General features: G+C 47.6%; 2 protein-coding genes across 5 annotated transcripts in view; both read left to right on the top strand.

Moving 5' to 3' along the window:
• USP4 (ubiquitin specific peptidase 4) overlaps positions 1-12,801 on the top strand; it is a 53,226-nt gene extending 40,425 nt beyond the window's left edge. For 2 of the 3 annotated variants that reach the window (XM_041762206.1, XM_041762205.1), the window contains 9 exons: positions 855-1,046; positions 1,677-1,765; positions 5,055-5,282; positions 6,563-6,633; positions 6,896-7,014; positions 7,371-7,520; positions 8,557-8,660; positions 11,583-11,671; positions 12,041-12,801. In XM_041762206.1, coding sequence (XP_041618140.1) covers positions 855-1,046; positions 1,677-1,765; positions 5,055-5,282; positions 6,563-6,633; positions 6,896-7,014; positions 7,371-7,520; positions 8,557-8,660; positions 11,583-11,671; positions 12,041-12,202 — 1,204 coding nt within the window. In that variant the 3' untranslated portion in view covers positions 12,203-12,801. Of the gene's footprint in view, positions 1-124; positions 222-854; positions 1,047-1,676; positions 1,766-5,054; positions 5,283-6,562; positions 6,634-6,895; positions 7,015-7,370; positions 7,521-8,556; positions 8,661-11,582; positions 11,672-12,040 lie in introns of those variants that run through there. The other variant, XM_041762208.1, reaches the window with a different exon arrangement.
• A 152-nt stretch (positions 12,802-12,953) lies between these two features.
• Positions 12,954-18,484, top strand: C7H3orf62 (chromosome 7 C3orf62 homolog). Of its 2 annotated transcripts, XM_041762210.1 has the most exons (4): positions 12,954-13,330; positions 13,696-14,113; positions 14,972-15,063; positions 15,978-18,484. In XM_041762210.1, the coding sequence occupies exons 2-4, from the start codon at positions 13,701-13,703 to the stop codon at positions 16,241-16,243; spliced, it is 771 nt and encodes a 256-aa protein (XP_041618144.1). In that variant the 5' UTR covers positions 12,954-13,330; positions 13,696-13,700; the 3' UTR covers positions 16,244-18,484. The 2 variants fall into 2 exon arrangements, with proteins under 2 accessions (XP_041618144.1, XP_041618143.1); XM_041762209.1 differs by having other exon boundaries at positions 12,954-14,113.
• Positions 18,485-20,070: the final 1,586 nt, after the last annotated feature.

Here is a 20,070-nt window from a genome sequence, read left to right as displayed (position 1 = left end):
ATTTAGGATTGTTTGCCAGGCATCTGGGGAGGGGGTGTGTGTGTGTGTGTGTGTGTGTGTGTGTGTGTGTGTGTGTGTTTAGTTTTCAAAAATTGAATCAGTAAGTTTGTGTCTCCCCCTATAGGAAGAGGGAAAGACTACAGTCGGTTGCCAGCAATTTTGGTAACATCTGTTCCAGGATAAAACATCTATAAATCTCCTCAATCCCATGTATTCACTAAGTAAGACATATTTTTCAAAATCATTGATTTGTATTTAGCATTTTCTTTGGTTATCTCTAATTTTTAAAAAATTAAATATGATTCTTTAATTTCAATGTTTTTGAACAAAGATGGCAAACAGTTTTATAAATTTGTTTCCTCATTTGAAATAAAGAACCTTTGCCTCCTATTTTAGGTATACATTCTTGTATGATACTTGGTTTTATTAAAGGTCAGGGCACTTAGGAATACCTTTTTACAAGTTGACAAAAGATAAACTTGGTGACAAAAGATAAACTTGGTGGCCAGCCCCCTGTCTCCCCCACCTCTGTGTCTGCAGTGATGGTCCGGATGACACCTGTCATCTGTGTTGAGTCCCATTTGAAGGACCACAGAGTTGAGGCCCTGGTTGGGGGAAAGAGAATCATGTTAGCCCCAAGTCCTGGGTTATGTAGGTTCACGTTTTGCTGACAATGACCCTTGGGATTGCTGCCCCAGTTTCTAGAATCATCTTGGAAATGGTTTATCCACCTTTTATGCTGAGGTATGGTTTGTCCCAGTAACCACAGTCCTGGCCACCATGTAACTGCAGCTCAGATTTCTGCTTTTCATGTGATCCACTGCTGAAGGTACCCTTTCATGTGATTGACACAGGTACGAGGTCTGCAGCACCTCTGCTGATGGCTCTGAATGTGTGACACTTCCAGTCTACTTCAGGGAAAGGAAGTCCAGGCCATCGAGCACTTCCTCTGGGGCGGTGCTATATGGGCAGCCACTGCTGGTTTCTGTTGCCAAGCACAAGCTAACCCTCGAGTCCTTGTACCAGGCTGTCTGTGAGCGTATCAGGTTGGTGTCAGGAATGTGTTTTGCTTATTTCCTAAAATCATGATGGGCCCAGTCATAGTAGTGACTGCCCTCTTGCAGAGTGCCTCTGTTGTACGTGGGTCCTCATTCCTATGAAAATGCAGTTGGGCCATCCCCTGGGAGGGCCAGGACAGGTGCTCTTGGGACAGGGCATCTGGCACATCTTATGCACCATGATACTGGGGACCTATATTTCCTCTGTGATCCCTGGAATCATATCTGTCACTTGTTAGTCACTTGGTTTAAGCTATCTAGTGCTTTGATGTCAGTTTGTGTTTGAATACAGTTTCCAAAATACTCTGCTGTCATTCTAATGTTACTGAGAAATATTTCTTTTAATGATGGTGCCATGTGACATTCATAAACGACTTGAAACAGGCATTCATAGAAGATTCAGTCTTCAGTGACTTGGTATTTAAACATCTTATTTTTGGGTTCCTCTAAATTTCTTAAAATATGGAACCATCATGTGATTTTAAAGCTCTTTTATGTACCTGAATTGCTTTGTGAAATAGCTGTATGTCCATTGTGAACCACATGTATCTGAGTAGTAGAGAAAAACAAGTAAATGTTACAGCTAACAAATAATTCCTTTTCTTTCTTTTTTTCCAGCCGCTATATCAAACAGCCTTTGCCTGAGGAGTCTGGCAGCTCGCCCTTGGAGCCGGGGGCCTGCAATGGCTCCAGGGGCAGCTGTGAAGGTGAGCACTCACCATGCTGTGGGGCTATGACTGACCAAATCCCTCCCGACCTCCCCCTTCTTCCAAAGGTGTGGTGCACACAGGAGAGGGAGGTGCTAAGGCTGGATGAGGGCTCTGGCTGGAGGGCAGACCTGGGAGCTCCATCACATTGCTCTATGCTGCCAGCGTCTGTTCTCTAGCTTCAGCTCTCTGTGGATTCTGCTTAGACATGTAGGCTGGGTTTAACCATAGGCAGAGTTAACCTCACAGAACTGAGTGACTTGCCAAGGGTCATGGGGCAGTTAGGATTTGATTTTAGTCTGTTGGAATTTCCAAGTAGGTGCTTAGCTAGCCCTTGACCGCCTCCATGGCCTGGCATCTATCTGAAGATCTATTACCTTGGCCCTTACCCATCACTCTGGTGTGGCAATACCTCTGGAAAGGACAGGAGTCCTGGACAGCCAGTCAGAGGGCAGAGGCTGTTTCTCTTGAGTATTTCTTTCTACCCAGGAAGCTACAGGTGATAGCTGACTCTAGATAGCTCCTGTTTCAAGAGCGAAGAGAGCCACAGTGTGCAAAGAGGTAGGATAGGCTGGTTGCAGGAAACCCAGAGCCCTTGCCATCCTCCCATGGCCAAATGCCCACAAGCTCATATTTGACTGGGGAGCTCAGGTTGTCACTCTTCTTTTGGGGGCCTAGGTAACTTAGTGGATTTATCACTGTAAAACCACAAATGCCAACTTGCACAAATGCAAGTTAATGCCATACATTTTCAGTTGCAAATTCAAATGCTCGGATTTCTCCAACACACACACAGTCCTGGAAAGTGAGAGGTGACATTAGAAATAATGCCCACAAGGCTCCATCCTCAGTGGATATTGCAAATTATATTTTATGGTATTTAGTATAGTCATAATGTTATTCTTGCCTAGAATATATTCTCCCACTAGGGATGAATAAGAGCGTCTTTTGTACATAGGTCCCATGTGCAGAGATGTCAGAGTGGCTGTGGCAGTTTCTGAGCAGACCCTGGATCATGGGTTCTTGGCGTTCTGTCAGTTAAAGCACTGTGATTCCTAGCTTAAAGTGTGGGGTGGACTTCAAGTTTTCTCATTCCTCTGAACTCATCTGCAGAATGGGATAATAACTTTTTCACAGTTGAGGTTGTAACTTAATGAGATAATGTGGGTTAAAGTATGGCATGTAATAGGCGCTCAATTAATAATAATCATACCATGTAAATATTTGCTCTTGTTACAATTAGCCTAGCTTTTTAGACATTTTGTCTGTCGGTTTTGTCAGAACAGAGAGAGGTAGAGTGTACACAGGCAGAGGGAGAAGCTGCCCCATGCAGGGAGCCCGATTTGGGACTTGATCCCGGGTCTCCAGGATCACGCCCCAGGCTGAAGGTGGCGCTAAACCGCTGAGCCACCCAGGCTGCCCACTGCCTTCTTTTGAGTCTTGGTGCGTAGACTTTGAACTCCATTTAATGTTGAAATACTTCTAATGTCTTTACTGCCGTGGCTCTTCATCAGGCCTCTGTGGCTGTCTCCTATTGATTCTCTGAGCGATCTTGGGTGGCTGCTTTCAGTGGACTCTGCTTTCTTTTCTCATCCTGTGATATACATTTCTTGGTATTTAATTCTGACTGCATTAGCAGAAGCTTCCTGAGGTTGTCTGAGTAGCTGGTAGCCAGTGACACAGCCAGGAAACACAGTTTATAGTTTCAGGGCTCTGTTTGTTCACTGAGTGGGCCTGAAGCAGGCTTTGGCTGTGTTCCTCTCAGAGAGGTAATGGGTAGAGCAGGGTTTCCACTTGCTGGTTTGGGAGCGGAGCAGGCCCACCTGGGTGTAAAAGAGGCAGAGCCTCCATCTGTCTCTGAGCCAAGTGAGCTGGTCTTGGAAACAGAATGTCTGTGAGTATGGGGCTTATGCCAGCTGGCTATTTAAGAATGGTACCGATGAGGACCCATGTCACACCCTCATCCACGGCTGTGTTATTTCTGTGGCCTGAGAGGAAAGTGCTGTGTTGTCTTGGACCTGACTTGTCTTTCCTTGTGAACACTGCTGAGGCAGACTGTCTTTAAAAGAGGATTCTTGGGCAGCCCGGGTGGCTCAGCAGTTTAGCACCACCTTCAGCCCAGGGCATGATCCTGGAGACCTGGGATCGAGTCCCATGTCGGGCTCCCTGCGTGGAACCTGCTTCTCCCTCTGCCTGTGTCTCTTGCCTCTTTCTCTGTGTCTCTCGTGAATAAATAAATAAAATCTTTAAGAAAAGAAAAAGAGGATTCTTATGTTAGAACATCCTCTTTTCCTTGGAGTTTCCATGTCTACTCATGTTGTCCAAGTATATAAACTTCATGTTTTAAATGTTTTCTTCTCCTGTTACTTTTCCATCACCTCTTGGAGCTGTCCCATCTTTGTTGAAATTGCTTATCCAATGTCCTCACTTTCCCTTTGGCCCAACAACAAAAAAGTGCAATGAACATATTCATGGGTCGCCTTCGTGCAGCCACAGATACCAGTTCTCTGGAAATACCTGGGAAATTTACTCATCAGCATAATGTCTCTAGAATGCCTATAAAACTCTTGAGGGCTACCTGGCTGGCTCAGACGGAAGAGCATGGGACTTGATCTCAGGGTCATGAGTTCAGGCCACATTGTGTGTAGAGATAACTAAAAAAATAAATAAATCAATTTAGAAAAATTCTTGAAATTCTACCATCTCAAATGAATAAGGGCGGGGAAAGTGGGGAGGACTGTGTCTGCTATGTCCCCGGAACCCAACCTGGCACCTGTACCTGAGCCACAATCACTGACTACTTGTTGAAGGGCCAGCCAGCATGTTTCTTGTAGAGGAACTGAAGCTTTAACTTAGTATTTGTGATCATAGTAATACTTTTTAAATTGACATTTAAATTGTTTCTAAACCACTCTGGTCCTTTTTTCTCTGTGGATCAAGTGACAAAGTTGAAAGAGTCTGAGGATGTGGGGTGAAGCCCAGTAAAGTACCAGGTGTGGAGGGGCCCACATTTAGGACAGGTGGGCCTGCTGACTCATCTCGTGCCTTTGGGGGCCTCAGTAAGCTTTCCTGGGCTCACGCTTCCTTATCACAGGTTAGCAGGGCCCACTCTGCCTGTCTCACCAGCTTGGGGTGAGGGTGAATTCAGGTGCCTCGTAAAGGGCTAGATGTGATTTCACATGCAGAGAACAAAATCTGGAAGGAAGTACTATAGTTAGGTATAAAAGTAAATTTTTAGCATTGAAATGTTGGCAAATTATATATGCTTTGGTTTTCGTTTGTATGCCAGGAGAAGATGAAGAAGAAATGGAGCATCAGGAAGAAGGCAAAGAGCAGCTCTCAGAAACAGAAGACAGTGGGGAAGACGAGCTAGGAGGTGACCACGAGGAGACCACCCAAAAGAAAGTCAAAGGCCAGCCCTGCCCAAAAAGGCTTTTTACCTTCAGCCTTGTGAACTCCTATGGGACAGCTGACATAAATTCCCTTGCGACTGATGGAAAACTACTTAAACTCAACTGTAAGTACTTTTTTCAACCTTTCAAACTGGGTTTGGGTTGTAGGATTGCTTAGAATCTGTTCGAAAATCCTCTTTGCTCTCAGTATTCGATGCGCTGGGCTCTCACCATCTCCCTGTAGCTTCAGGAACAGACATGCATGTGGGCCTTGGCTTAAAGCTCCCTAACTGGTCTCTGTTTCAAAGACTTGACCCCTGCCCCAGCCATCTTGTCAGGCTTGTCCCTCTGGTCCTCGATGACGTTAGATGGAAGTGAGCTCTTCCTCCACTGCCACTACCCTCAGGACCTTTGCTCTGGATTGATAACACTTCTCATGCCTCCCACATGGCAGCGTTTCCCCAGAGTCCTCTCACTTATGAGACTACATGCCTATTTCTTTTCTTCCATAAGACTGCTCATGACATATGACCCGTCTAGATGGTGGTCATGGATTTCATGGGCTGTTTGTTAGCTGGAGCCGTGAAGGGGGCTGCCGTGCACATGGAAGAGGCATCCCAGCAGGATGTGCATTGTGTGGAGAGCCCGAGAGGATGGTGAAGACTCCTGCCTGGAAGCATTACTGTGTCTCCTTCACTGGAAAATAAATTCGCTTTCTTTCATTCCCTTTCTTTTTCCTCAGATCTCTTTAAAAATTTGTTTTCATATCAGCTTTATTGACGTGTTTTCGGGTCTTTGTGTCTTTGTCTCCCTGTCCCTGCAGCTCTTGCCTCTCTGTGCAGGAGCCTCCTTCTCTTGTCCAATGCCTTGCAAATTCTAGGCACCTTCTTGAACTCCAGTCTGGTTCCCCACCTCGGTCTTCCCATCTCCTTCCCCCTCTGTCGCATGCTGGGGCCTGGAAAGTGCCTGCAGGGAGTAATCTGTGCTGGTGTAGGCTTCACCTTGTTTGTTTTCCTTCTCTTGGGGGTGGCACTGTGCCTCTGCCTGATACCCATCGTCTCAAAACAGGCGTTTCATTATTTTGTCAGCATTCCTCATGAGTTAAGATGGGAAGGTGATTCTCGTCACTGTGACTTTGTCTTAACTTATACTTTTCAGTAGCCCATATGGTTAGCACCCCTGGAACTTAACTGTGGCATTGAGGAAATCTTTGCCAAAGGATTTAGGGGTGCAAGGGTTCAGACCTGGCTGGCTCAGGGCTGAGCATTGCTCTTGCTGTGGCTGGTGATGGGTGAGCAAGAGTTGATGATGCAGCTTGAGTGTTTTCTTTTCACTCCTGTCACTTGAAGAGCCTTTCCTGTTGCTGGTCATTAATAATGAGTAACACTGTGGTCCTCCTCCACAGCTCGATCCACACTGGCCATCGATTGGGACAGTGAGACCCGGAGCCTGTATTACGATGAGCAAGAGTCTGAGGTACGTGACTCGGGATTCTTGGTCATGAAGCAGTGCTGGCTTCTGCTCTGGCTGTATATTTGGGTCACTCTCACCAGTTCTCCGGCAATTTAACAAATTCTGTTCAGACTGAGAATGGAAACCACTTAAAGATTTTGTCACATTATGTTCAGAGGCTCCAGAAAGTATATTATATTCTAAGCATAGAAGTTTGTGAGGTTGTGGCTTAACCTGGTAAGAACTCATTTCCCCACCAGAAGTCAGCACTTTTTTTCCCTCACAGGCCTACGAGAAGCACATGAGCATGTTGCAGCCTCAGAAGAAGAAGAAGACTGCCGTGGCCCTGAGAGACTGCATTGAGCTCTTCACCACCATGGAGACCCTTGGGGAGCATGACCCCTGGTATGCAGCTCCCCAGTCTGGGTGGGGGCCCCCATGCACCCTGCACTGATCTGCTGGGGCCATCTGTGTACATAAAAATCCTTTTTTGAGGGTGGGGAAATGTGCCACTGTCACTTCTTTACATTGACCCTATATCACAGTCTGTGCAAATTGTTTTCCAGACTAAGAAAGCCATGCCTCCTTTTCAGAAGGTGGCTTAGACATACACACACACACCCCACCCTGAAGCAATCATGCTAAGTACAGGAAAGGATGCTGTGGGATTGTGGCTATATAGCCTGTGTGCTTGGGTGCTCAGGGGCCCTGGTCCCATCCCCCACCGCCCCAGTAAATGGAGGTTTCTCTTTTCTCTGCAGGTACTGTCCCAACTGTAAGAAGCATCAACAGGCCACTAAGAAGTTTGACCTGTGGTCCTTGCCGAAGATCCTGGTAGTCCACCTCAAACGTTTCTCCTACAATAGATACTGGAGGGATAAGCTTGACACAGTCGTGGAATTCCCAGTCAGGTGGGTCCCTGAGCTGCAAGTTCTTAGGACAATTCAAAAGTAGGCAGAAGACTTGGGCACTGATTTGCTGAGAGTTTTGTCACCAAAGACATTTCTGCTTTAGGATGCATGTTGCTGGGCTTCAGGCAGTTGGACTTGGGCTCACCCCTCTCCCCATCCTCCTACCTTTAGCGAAAAGATTGTCCTACAGAAGCACTTTCCAGGCTCAGAGTGAGGCTAATCATTTCTGCCCTCTGACTGAACCAGGCCTCCCATCCGTCATTAGTCCCAGGGAGCCTGGTCTCAGCTGGACAGCACAAATACAGTGCTGCTTCTCATTAACTGGGTGATGAAGCAACCAGAGCATGCTCAGCTGAGGAGAATTGGATAACTGGGGGGCTGCAGTGGGGGTGTAGATCCAACTGTCTTGTTCCTGGGGCAGAGAGTGGGATTGACTAACTCCCTGTGTTCCCGGGTCCCAGGATGCAGAGTGTAACTGACACAGAAAAGGAAGCCAGCCTCATAAGAGTTCGTCTGCCAAATGCAGATTTTAAAATGCTCACTGGGCAGTGGGAGTGAAGGTAGATGCATGGAGTATAGACGTGTCAGTGGGAGAACCTGGGTGGTGGTACAGGAGGATTTGTTGTAAAATTTAACTTCTCTGTGTGTTTAAAATTTTCAAACTAAAATGTTGGGGAGAAAAGTTTTCTGGGGCCTCTTTTGGTATTTAAATTTTTATGGCATCAACTGTAATTTTGATCCTAATTGCCCTTCCTACATAGTTGCTGCAGCCCTCTTCTCCATGCCCAGAGCCCTTCCTCACTGGTGCTAGCTTGGTGCTTGGATCTAGCCGGGCAACTTCTCTCCAGCCTGCATAGGCCAGTGTCAGACAAGCCCACAGGGCCCCTGCCACGCAGCCTGGCTGTGCATTCCTGATGTAGTTACTGTTTCTGCTTCCCTGTGTCCTAGCCTAGTACAGAGAAGGGGTTGCTGGGTTACTCCAGCTGCTTTCTCTAGTTTGATGCAGTAAAGGCCATTTTTTGTGTTTTGTGCTCAGAGCTCTGAACATGTCCGAGTTTGTATGTGACCTGTCGGCAAGGCCTTATGTGTACGACCTCATTGCCGTGTCTAATCATTACGGAGCCATGGGAGTTGGCCACTGTAAGTACTGGCATCTGCCACCTCTGACATGTTGAAATGCCTGTGGCCAGTCTCACTGGTCTCTTCCTGTGTGCCAGGCCCTGCCCTCAGTACTTTATCTTTAGTGCTTCAGGCCTCAAGTGTCAAGGTTTCAGGTTTGGTTCAAACTACTACTGCTTCTCCATTATTTTTCTTTCTTTTTTTGGGGTAGGGATGGAGCTTCATGTCTTCCCCCCCACCCCAGATTTTAGTTTTATATGGTCTCTACACCCAACATGGGCCTTGAACTCATGACCCCAGAATCAAGAGTCTCTTGCTCCACCAACTGAGCCAGCCAGGCACCCCAGTCTTCATATTCTTGAATCCAAGTAATCCCGACCTCTGGGAATCTATCCTAAGGAAAGTACTTGACATTGGGAAAAAGCTTAATGCACAAAGATTCCCCTATTTATAACAGTGAAAACTTTGTAGCTGCGTTGGTAAGCCAACAGTTGGCACTGCTGTCCACCTACTTGATGGACGAGAACACCGCCATTGCAAAATAAACAATAACATGGGGAAATGCCCATGACATGTTCAAACTCGTATCACTGTAGAAGCTCATATCACAACTACATTAAAGCAAAAATCAACAAAACTTTCTCTTTGCTCTACCTTATCTTCCAAAATGTCTAGAATGTGTAGGTTTTTGTTTTGTTTTGTTTTAAACTATTTTTTATTTATTTATTTTAGAGAGAGAACCAGCACTTGCGATGGGGAGGGACGGAGGGAGAGGGAATCTCCAGCAGACCCCCGCACTGAGTGTGTAGCCTGATGCAGGGCTCGATCTCATGATCCTGAGGTCATGACCTGAGCCAAAACCAAGAGTTGGATGCTTAACCTCTGAGCCACTCAGGTGCCGCTGGACATTTTCTTTTTTAATGAAAAGACTTCGTATATTTTGTTACTTGTTTGTGGAAGGGTGTTAGTGATGCTTGAAGTGAAGAGCTGGGTTTCTTCACATCTCTGCTGCATCTACACCATGCCAGCTGCCACTACACCCAGTGTTAGGACCCCAGAGATGGCCGCACAGGAGGTTTCAGTTCCTTTTACATTCAACAATAGATTATAGAACTTCCCTAAGCTTCAGACCTCTTCCCTATACTGTGACACTTTTTCTCTCAGCCCAGCAGTCTGCTTTCTTGCCCCTCCGTTTTTACTGTATCACCTCATGGCTCAGGATGGCTGCTCAGTGTCTGGCCCTCATGTCTACATTGCACACTATCAGAAGAAGAGAAAAATGGACGCAGCCTTCCCCTTTAAGGCAGCCTCCTAGAAGTCCCCCCTCAGCTCTTCTGTGGACATTTCATTAGCTTGTAACTGGGCACGTGGTTACATGTAGCTTTAGGAGAGGCTAGGAAATAAAATTGTGCCTGTTTGAAAGTTGGGGCTCTCCTAGAATGGCTATTGGTGATCCCTCGTCACATCATACCCTGTAGCACTTAATGCAGCTTTTTTCCAGAAAAATTAATTTCCCAGAATTAATTTTGGGATCTGTGTTCATGCATGCCAAATGAAATAACTTTTAAAAGTTTTAGTATATAAACATACCACTTGGGCAAGTTCCTTAGCCTCCATATCCTTCGGTGTTCTCTCTCATCCATGAGATCAGGCTGGTTGCCTGAGGACCCACATTAGGTCCACAGTTGGAACTCCAGGATTGAGAGCCACCATTATTACTGTAATGCCAAATGTAGGGACAGGTCCTTGGCACCTTTTCCTGTGTTCTTCATCCCTGCAGTAGGCGCCCAGTCCTCACTGGAGAGTTAAATGGCTGGCCCAGCGTCACGCAGCTGGTGGAGACTAACAGCCAGTTCTGCATTAGAGTCATTTTGTAGAGGGTGGGGTGGGCAAGGAATTACTCATTGCTGCTGGGATTGCTGTTTACAAACATCCTGCTGGAGAATAGTATAAAATCAAGATAGAAAGTGTTGGCTGTGGGGAAGGCTTGGACCACTGTGAGGAATTGTTACCCAGCCACAGACTTTGATTCTCAGAGAAAGATAAAATTTAAGCCATCTTGTTCACATCCCAGCTCTGCAAGCCTGAACGCCCAGTGTATCCCTCACTGGGATTACCCCAGAGGCTCTGGAGGCAGGAAGAGGCAGTAGTAGCCATCTACCTGGACCAAGGGGAGTTTGATTTGGTCTGTTCTTTTGAAAGCCATTTTGCTTAAATCTTAAACTTCATCAGCTTTTATGGGTCCTTGGCTCTGGATTATTACTTATAGCCATCCTGAAGATTGATACTGATTTCTTTGTTTGATTAGTTTCCCAAAATTACAGTTTAAAAAGCCTTGGTCTGTGACAACTCCATTTTTGCCTTTTTTTTTTTTTTTTTTTTTTAAGAGTGGGAGGGGAGAAAGAGATGGGAGGAAAAAAGAAAATCCTAGGCAGGCTTCATACCCAGCATGGAACCTGATGCAGGGCTTGAACTCACAACTCTGAGATCATTACCTGAACTGAAATCAAGAGTCAGATGCTTTAACCAACTGAGCCACCCAGGTGCCCCATTTTTACTCTTTTCAAGAAAGAACAGATTTCAAAAAAAAAAAAAAAAAAAATTAGTTATCTTGGTTGTATTTGTAAATTATTCTTTTATTTTTTTTAAGATTTTATTTATTTATTCATGAGAGACAGAGAGAGAGAGGCAGAGACACAGAGGGAGAAGCAGGCTCCATGCAGGGAGCCCCACGTGGGACTCGATCCTGGGTCTCCAGGATCACACCCTGGGCTGCAGGCAGCGCTAAACCGCTGCGCCACTGGGGCTGCCCTGTAAATTATTCTTAATTTCAGGGCCTATGTTTTGTTTTTTTAGAGTTTTATTGTTTAGTGCAAGTCTAATAAACTAGCCAGATTAGTTCTCTGGTGATTGCTAGAGGTATTTTCTTTGTTGACTTGGCAGATACTGCGTATGCGAAGAACAAACTGAACGGGAAATGGTATTATTTTGATGATAGCAACGTGTCCCTGGCCTCTGAAGATCAGATAGTGGTGAGTAGGCTCTAATACTTGGCTCCTCCTCTTACCTTGATGATGGATTAAAGCTGGGAAGAGCCTCCTGGGCTAGTTGGTTATTTGGTCATCCTGATGTGACAATGGGAGCTGGGTGTGGTAGAGTTGACTGCCATTCCTTCCAGGACCCTTCCTAAATGAGAAGCTAGGTTCTTCTCTGGGTTCTGTCACAGGGTACCGGCCTTTCCCCACTCTCTGAGCAGGGTCTCCTTCCTTGTTGCCTCTGTTTGAATGCACAGGGCAAGATGGCAAAACTCTGAGAGTGGGTTTTGAACAGTGAGAGAAAAGCCAGGGAGAGTGGATGGTAATTCCAACCAGTGAATGAACTTTTCCCCTCTTGTGTTATAGACAAAAGCAGCTTATGTGCTCTTTTACCAACGTCGAGATGATGAATTTTATAAGACGCCTTCACTTGCTAGTTTTCCTGGATCCTCTGAAGGAGGGACAAGCCCAAGCAGCTCACAGCAGGGCATGGGGGACGATGAGGCTTGCAGCATGGACACCAACTGATGCTGCCTCCAAGACCCTGCCGCCCCACAGCACCAGTGTAATCCCCCAGGAGAACATCTTTGACACCCTGAAGACTACTAGTGTTTGGTCTAAAAACCAGATGAGGAAATCCCCTTCTTTTATGAGCAGAAGGAAAAAAAAAAAGACCCTGTTTGCTCAGAAGGGTTATGTCAAGAGGCTGAATTATTTTCTTTTTACACAGGTGGTGAGAAGTTTCTGTAAGACCTGTAGAGCTGGAATGTGGGGGTCGGGAGGGGGGGCTACACAGTGGAGTAAGGCCGATGAATTCCAAAGAATGGAGAGGAACACTGTAATTGAGGATGGTGGCCATGAAGACCTACAGCAGGCTGCCCTGAGTTCCTGGATTTCTTACTCTGGTGCTGGTTCCTGGTCACCCCAGCAGTCTACCCACAGTAAACCAAGCCTCAAGTTCACTTGATATCCCCCTTTTCCCTTGCTGTGCACTGAGATGGGTTTATAATTCCCACAGAATTAGTCCCTGAAGCCTGTTTGTTTCCCTTTGAGCCATCTTGGAATTTCCATCTTTCTCTCCCCTAATGAAATGAAGATATTTGGTGTTGGGGTCTCCTGCCCCTCAATCTCGTGTGGAACCTAGCAGTTCTGTTATGTCCCTCACCATCTTTGATGAATTGACTGTTGGATATGGTGTGGAGCTTTTATTACATACCACTTAAAAGAAGTTGGTGTACAAAACTTCTGGGTACAGTAGCCCATCCAGTTTCTCTCCACATTGGCTTGAGAATGGGAACCTTTCCCTTCTTACCCACTTTGGTAAGAAGTGAGATCCCCGCCCCACCGGCAGCTTTCTGGGCGGCCTGCCCCCCCCCCCCCCCAGTCCCGGTTGCCCCCACCCCCACCCGCTGTCCAACGGGTCCCTGCCGCCTCCCTCGCTGGGAGGGGTGGGGGTGGGGGTGGGGGGACGGGCTTCCGGCCGGGCCGCGTGGGTTTTAAGAACGGGGTGGGGTGGTCGCTCCGGGCATTCTTATCTGACCTTTAACCTTGGCAGGGTGGGGATCAGAGAGCGCCATTCTTGAGCGCGTGATAGGCCGGGGCGCGCAGCGACCGTTGGCGGGGGTGGCAGTGTAGCCACACTGCCGGGTGAGGACGGTGAGGACGCGGCTGCAGACGTGGCCGCCTGCGGGCTGCTGGTGGGGGCCGAGGGTGCTGCACACATGGCCGGGCCTCGGCTGGGGAGGGCGGGGAGGGCGGGCCCGAGCCCGGGGAGGCGGGGCCGGGCGTCCTTGGGGCTCCCGCCCGATCGCAGGTTCCTCCCAGAGAACCGCGGGCTACACCCGCCACCTGGGAGGAAGGCGCCCGCAGTGTGGGTACCTCTAGCCACTGGCCTGTGGAGTGGATCGAGCTCTGGGACATGCGTCTTTCGGGGGTGGTTTACAACCTAGTCTGTAACGTTATTCTCGTTTTGCTCTGTGCATTTCCAACGTATTACATAATAAAGACGTGGTCGCTTTTAGGGGAAATGTCTGAAAAACTGAGAAGATGCAGAAAGGAGCTGACTGCAGCCATTGACCGGGCCTTTGAAGGCGTCAGTCATTCCCAGGAATGCTCAGGCCGGCAGAGGCTGGAGCTGGACGCGGCCGTGCCGCCCTCCCCCCTCCCTGTGCACCGGCTTCTCTGCAGGAGGCACCCGCTGGCAGCCTGCTCCTCCTCCGCAGCTCCTTTCATCCCAGTCCCGTGTGCTCCTGAGAACGAGAGCCCTGCCTTTGCTCCAAACCATGCCCCAATGCATGCAAAGCCACATGCTTTATGCCCGAAAAGAAAACCTCTGACCAGTAAGGAAAACGTATTGATGCACTCCTCCATTTTGGCACCCGAAAGACAGTTTTGGAGAGCCGTGGGAGATGGGGAGAACTGGAGAAAAGACAGCCTAAGGTGATTCCAATTTGACTGTAAAAAGTTAGGAGGGGGACTCTGACTTCTGAACATTTTGAAGTTCCTAAATTGAGTCTGTAGCATTGCTTCTGCCTCCCCTTGAGGACTGTCAGACCATTCCCAGAAATCACTTTGCAGTTCCCAGTGGGGTAGTGAATGTTAGAGAACCTGATTTCTAAGTCACTTCAGTTTTTATGCTGCAGAAACAAAGACCTTAATTTCAATGTGCATACTAGGGAGAGGCCAGACGGATGGGATGGCTTGGCCCTACTTCTTTCATCCTTCTCCCTTCACCCCCATCCCACCCGATGAGGTTTTAGACCATCCCTGGGTTAACATCTCCCTAGACCTTTTTTCTCCCTGATAACCTTCAAGTTTGTTTATTTATATAATCTCTACATCCACTCTGGTATCAAACTCATCACCCCAAGGCCAAGAGTCACATGCTCTTCTGACTGAACCAGCCAGGTGCCCCTCTTCCAACTCGGTTTAAACTGCCTGGTTCTAGGCACCTTTGGAGCAAGGGTGACCATGTGGGTTGGAATTTCAAGGTCCTGCCATCTTGGCTGCCCTGGAGGCAGAGAAGGAAGAAACCATTTACTTGGTTCAATTCTAACAAATTCATAGGCATGAATTCGCCCTTGGTGATGCTCATGAGTCCTGAGGATGATGCTACTAGTCAACTTACCTGACTTAGCAGTTTCCAGTTGTCTGCTCTAATCAAGCACAAGAGTCAATGTAAAGTTACAGTATGTTTTTGTTTTTAGGATTAACACTGAGTTCCCTACAATACTTTATTGAAAGAGACTCTAACTCTCCACCTTCTTTTTTTTTTTTTTTTCCACCTGGGGGCTACAGGAAAGATAAGGAGAAAGATTTGAAGGTTGACTCAAACATGCCATTCAGCAATTCTAGCCAAGAGGTCACAAAAGATCTGCTTGATATGATCGGTGAGTACAGAGGCCAGACCTGTCCTCTCCTTGGGAGAATAGGTCCTTCACACGGGCTCTTGAGTCAGCAGATGTCTTTAAAAAAAAAAAAAAAAAAAAAAAACAGTACTCTCTTAGTTCTCATAAATCTTTAAAAAAAAAAAAATTAGAAGAAAAGTTAGAAGCCCAAAGTTCCCCTGTAATTCCAGCACCCAGAGAAAGCCACTGTTAACAGTGCTGTATACCCTGCCAGAGGTTTTTTCCTACACATCTGTACATTCTGTAGGCGAACTATATATGCCCTGTTTTTATTTTTATTTATTTTTTGTATGTTTTTTTTTTTCTTCAAATGACTCACGCTGCACATTAGATAAACAGCCTGAAGCTGTTGGCTCTGGAAGGGCCTCTAGGTTATAGGGGATGAAAGGGAGGAATGGTGGGAGGAGTCACTCCCCTGAGGCCACAGAATAAGACACCTGCCAGGCTACTGGCAGCCTGTGAGTGGCTGGAGTCTCTTCCAGTAGCCTCAGCCTCAGCCTCAGGAGGAAAGCTGAGGGCATCTCCCTCCACTCACCATCTTCCATAGTCCTTGCCAGCGGGGGCAGCATTCCCCTAAAGACTCCATTGTTTTCACACTATGTCTTGTCAGGTGTCATGTGTCATGGCTTGTCATGAATCTTGTTCCCTAAGATTCAAGACAAGCCTGTATATCTCTATAGTCTTCCACTTCCACTTTCCTTGGGGACTGGCAGGTAGCTGAGCTCAATAACTCTGGGACTAGACGTGGGCACCTTAGAATTTGGCACTCAGCCTGGGAGCCTGCCTGTCCCAAAGTCTCTGAAGAGTGGCCACCCTATGTGGGTTTTAACTTGTGCCTGACCTGTCTTCTGAAACCTCTCACTGGAATTGTAATGCTGAACGTTCTTATTTTAAAGACCACACAAGCATCCGAACTATTGAAGAGTTGGCTGGGAAACTAGAATTTGAAAATGAGCTGAACCGTGTGTGCAGTCGTTGCGAAGACTCGCCCTTCAGGGAGGAAGCCTGGGCCTTGCTCGTGGACGAGAGCCCTCAGAAGGCCTCGGATACTGACCCCGGCAGCCTCAAGCAGGCTTTCGATGATCACAATATTGTTGAGACTGTGCTAGACTTGGAAGAGGACTACAATTTGATGACCTCTTTCAAATACCAAATTGAGTAAGGACAGTTGACTGGAGCTTTGGTTCTTTCTAGCAGGAGGCTGCCATTCAGACAGTGATCAGTGTCACTGGGGGCCACTGCCAAGTGGCTGGTAGGATCTGAGTTACCACACCTTCTTTAACTTCTACTTGTGTCCCTTTTTGAGCTGAAAGCCCAATTTTTTTATTCTGTTGCTTTGAAATGTTTCTTACTGTAGTTTTTTTTTTTTTTTTTCACTTTTCTTGGCATCTGAAATGTGTTTTTTGATGTTTAATACAACCCTTACCCAAGGTGGGTGCTGGCCATGGGCCTCTGCTGTGTCTCCTGGTCTTCTTTTCCATGGGTCCCTGAAGAAGTACTGGGACCACAGTCAGGGTGGGCTTTGTATACCCCCTGGGACCAGCCCATCCCAGGCCAGCACAGACTATGGCCTCAAGCCCTCCTATCCTTGCTCACTTTGCACACAGGGCTGCCTGTTGTCTTCGAGGAGGGCCATACCCTCCTCATTTCCAGACCAATCTCCCCTCAGCACCCCTAACCCTGACCCTGCGTAGCTTGAAGGCCTCCCTGCCACCATCCCTCACATCAGACACCTGGGCCCCCAGCCAAGGGCAGTGGGAGGAAAAGGGAAACACAGGTCCTGCCCATCTACCTTCATGCCTGAGCCCTCATGCATCCCACTCTAGGCCTGGAGACCCGGGAAGCCATAGGTAGTTCCAGTGGCATTGACCCTGCTAGGGCAAGATGGGCAGGAGTGAGGGAGGAAGCAGTCTACTGCCTGCCTGAGGTCAGCTACAGCAGCAAAGCCTACCAGGGCTGCTCCACCGTAACTCTGGACAGAAATGACAAGGACATCCTCAGAAATTTTTTTTTTTCTCAGAAATTATTTTGACGAATGTCTCAAAACCATGATGTTCTTTGGTGGCTTTTTTTTTTTTTTTTTTTAAGATTTTATTTGAGAGAAAGAAGGTGTGTGCATGAGTTGGGGGGAGGGGCAAAGGGGAGGAGGGAGGAAAAGCCCCACCCCTGAACAGGGCTTAATTCCAGCACCCTGAGATCATGATCTCAGCTAAGGGCAGACACTTCACTGACTGAGCCACCCAGGTGCCCCTCAGACCCATGATGCTCTTTCAGGAAACATAAGCTATCAGGCAAGTTTTAATGGCCTTGCAGAAATGGAGTCTTAGAGAAGTATCTGCCTTCTGGGCTCATATGGGGAGGACGGCGGGGTGGTGAGGAGGCTAGCACAGGGGCTATTTGTAAGACCCAAAGAACTGGGAAGGAAAGCCCAGTGGCCAAGGGGCCCCCTTGCCAGGCCGTTTTTCAGGCTATAGACCTCAGCACAGGGCAGGCTGCAAAGCCAGTGACACAGGCCTGGCGATTCATGCAGGCTCTCAGGTGGAGACTGCACACCCACCCTTCAGCGGAGTGGCCACTTACGAGGTAGGCCTCCCCTGAGATGGGCCTCCCCTGCCAAGGCAGCTGCCACCGTCGCCCTGCCTGAGGCAGAGGGCAGGGCCAGATTAACCAGAGACTCCTCCCTGGTCACCTGACATTCAGTCCCTGTGGTCCCTGCACAGGGGTTGGGGGACACCCTCAGTAAGCACTTGCAGTCTGTGGAGTCGGGGATCATTTTCTTCTCCCTTAGCAGGAAGGACCAGAGCAAATGAGACGAAATGCTCACAGCATCCTGGGTTGCCCTGCTCAGACGAAGAATGGCTGTGTGCATGCTAGGGGTCTACTTGATATCCAGAAAAGCCAGGGCTCGAATAATAAGTGTTGATGTGGATAGTCTCCCATAGAGATGGTAGAGCTTAATCCAACCTCAATCCCTTCATCACCCCTTGAGGCCAGGCTAGACTTAGTAACTCACTTCCAAGGACCAGAGCAGTGAAAAGAAAAAGAGTAGATTTCTATGGGGAAGCCTGATAGCACCTAAGCAAATGAAGGTGAACACCATCAATGATAGGGAGCAATGGGAAGGGTGCTCCTACCTCTGTTGTGTTCTTACCAGGACCCCATCTCCCTGGTCTAATCATAAACTAAATGTTAGACAAACCCAGACTGGGGGGTATTCTGCAGGATGCCTGGCCAGCACTCCAGATTGTCAAGGGCATGAAGAACAAAGACTCAAAACCTGTCACAGACACATTGACTAAGGAGACACACTGACTAAATCTTGCTGTGGTAGTCTGGATTGTATCCTGGAACAGAAGACAATGGAAAAACTGGTGAAGTCTAAATAAAGGCTAGAGTTCATGTATTTATGTTTCTTAGCTTTGACAAATATGCTTCAGTTATGTAAGATTAGGGGAAGCTGAGTGAAGGGTAGATACAAACTGTCATCTCAACCCTTCCTATAAATCTAAAAGTTATTCCAAAATGTAAAGTGTATTTGTTTTTTAAAAGTGCACTTGATCTCCAGTTTGTACAGATGTGTGTATGTGAGAACAGTGTATACAGGAGATCGTTTTGGAAGAACAAGGGAGTTTGTCTTTTTTTCCCTTGTCCATATTTTCTAATTCATCTGCTGTGTGTGTGTGTGTGTGTGTGTGTGTGTGTATACACACACACACGCACATATATATGGCTTCTTAAAGCCCTCATCTACACCAACCAGCCATGGGTATTCCTCCCCAGCTAATTGCCCAGAGCTGACCTTCACAGTCCCCAGAAACTGGGGCAGAGGCCAGACCCACAATGGGAGGACTCACAGGACCTTGACCTTGAGGATGCTGGGTCCTAGGGACTGGAAGCTCTAGGTCTGGAGCTCCTTCTTCAATGTTCCATTCATGCTCCCCCAGGGTCTTTGCACAGGAAGTGGGTGCTGGGAATGGGGGCCTAACCCTAACCCTAGAAAACTGAGAGGATTATTTCTGCCCGTAGAGGAGACTGTGAGCCTTGAGAACAAGGGTCAGCATGGGGGAGGGACCTGGCACTACCTCGCTGGACAGACAGATATATTACTGCTTTAGCTAAGTCTTTACCAGAGGGGTAACTCATCCTGGGATCCTCGAATGAGGAGCTATTCCTCACTGTAGAAACACAGCATCCAGTTTAAGCAGGTTAGCCCTGAACCTCTGGCTCTCCAGTCCCAGATTAACAGGAATAGCCATATGGTCATTTCCCTGCTGATATGGACTCCTGTCTGCATCTCTGGCTCCCTGAGGTGCTCCAAGGAGACGTTCCTGCCTTTGTCATCTGCTTTACTGGGCAGATGTATGCTCATCTATATATAGCGGGGCAGGGGTTTGGGGCAGTGGGTTTCCAAGGACTTAGCTAGAAGGGGAACAAGAGTCTAAAACATTTATTTTAATAAAACTTCCTCAGGTTTTCAGGGGACTGGGACCAAAAGCTTCTTGGGGAGACAATGATAGTCATATTTGAGAAACTAAAAATGTTTTACGTCATTTGGTTCTCTCCCCCGCAGCTCATCTTGGCAAACCAAACAATCACTGAATTGTTTCCATGGAAACACCAAACTGATTTGGATTAGCAGAATCAAAATAGTAACAAGGCAACCTCAAGAATAAATAGGAGCTTTGGAACCTGCTCATCACAAACTGCAAATTCAAACCACAGCACAAGGCACGTGAGAAGCAGGGCCCATCCAGCCCTGTAAGAGGTCTCCAGGTCCCCTGGCTGCATCCCACCAGTGTCCATGCCCTAGCCACTAGAAACCAGCTCTATATGCAGGCTGGCAAGACTTTGTAAGGCAGGAGATGGTCCGTAGAAGCTTCTAGGACCTGCTGGAGGGCAGGCAGGGAAGGCTGAGGAAGAAGGGATAAGAGAAAGGAGAGAGGTGAGGCAATGGTTGAGTGAAGGTCAGCAAGGAGCAGAGAGCCACAG

The sequence above is a fragment of the Vulpes lagopus genome, chromosome 7 (assembly GCF_018345385.1).
Source record: "Vulpes lagopus strain Blue_001 chromosome 7, ASM1834538v1, whole genome shotgun sequence".
Taxonomy (NCBI): Eukaryota; Metazoa; Chordata; class Mammalia; order Carnivora; family Canidae; genus Vulpes; species Vulpes lagopus.
Note: the sequence above shows the minus strand (reverse complement) of the source record. Positions and strands in the feature narration are given on the sequence as shown.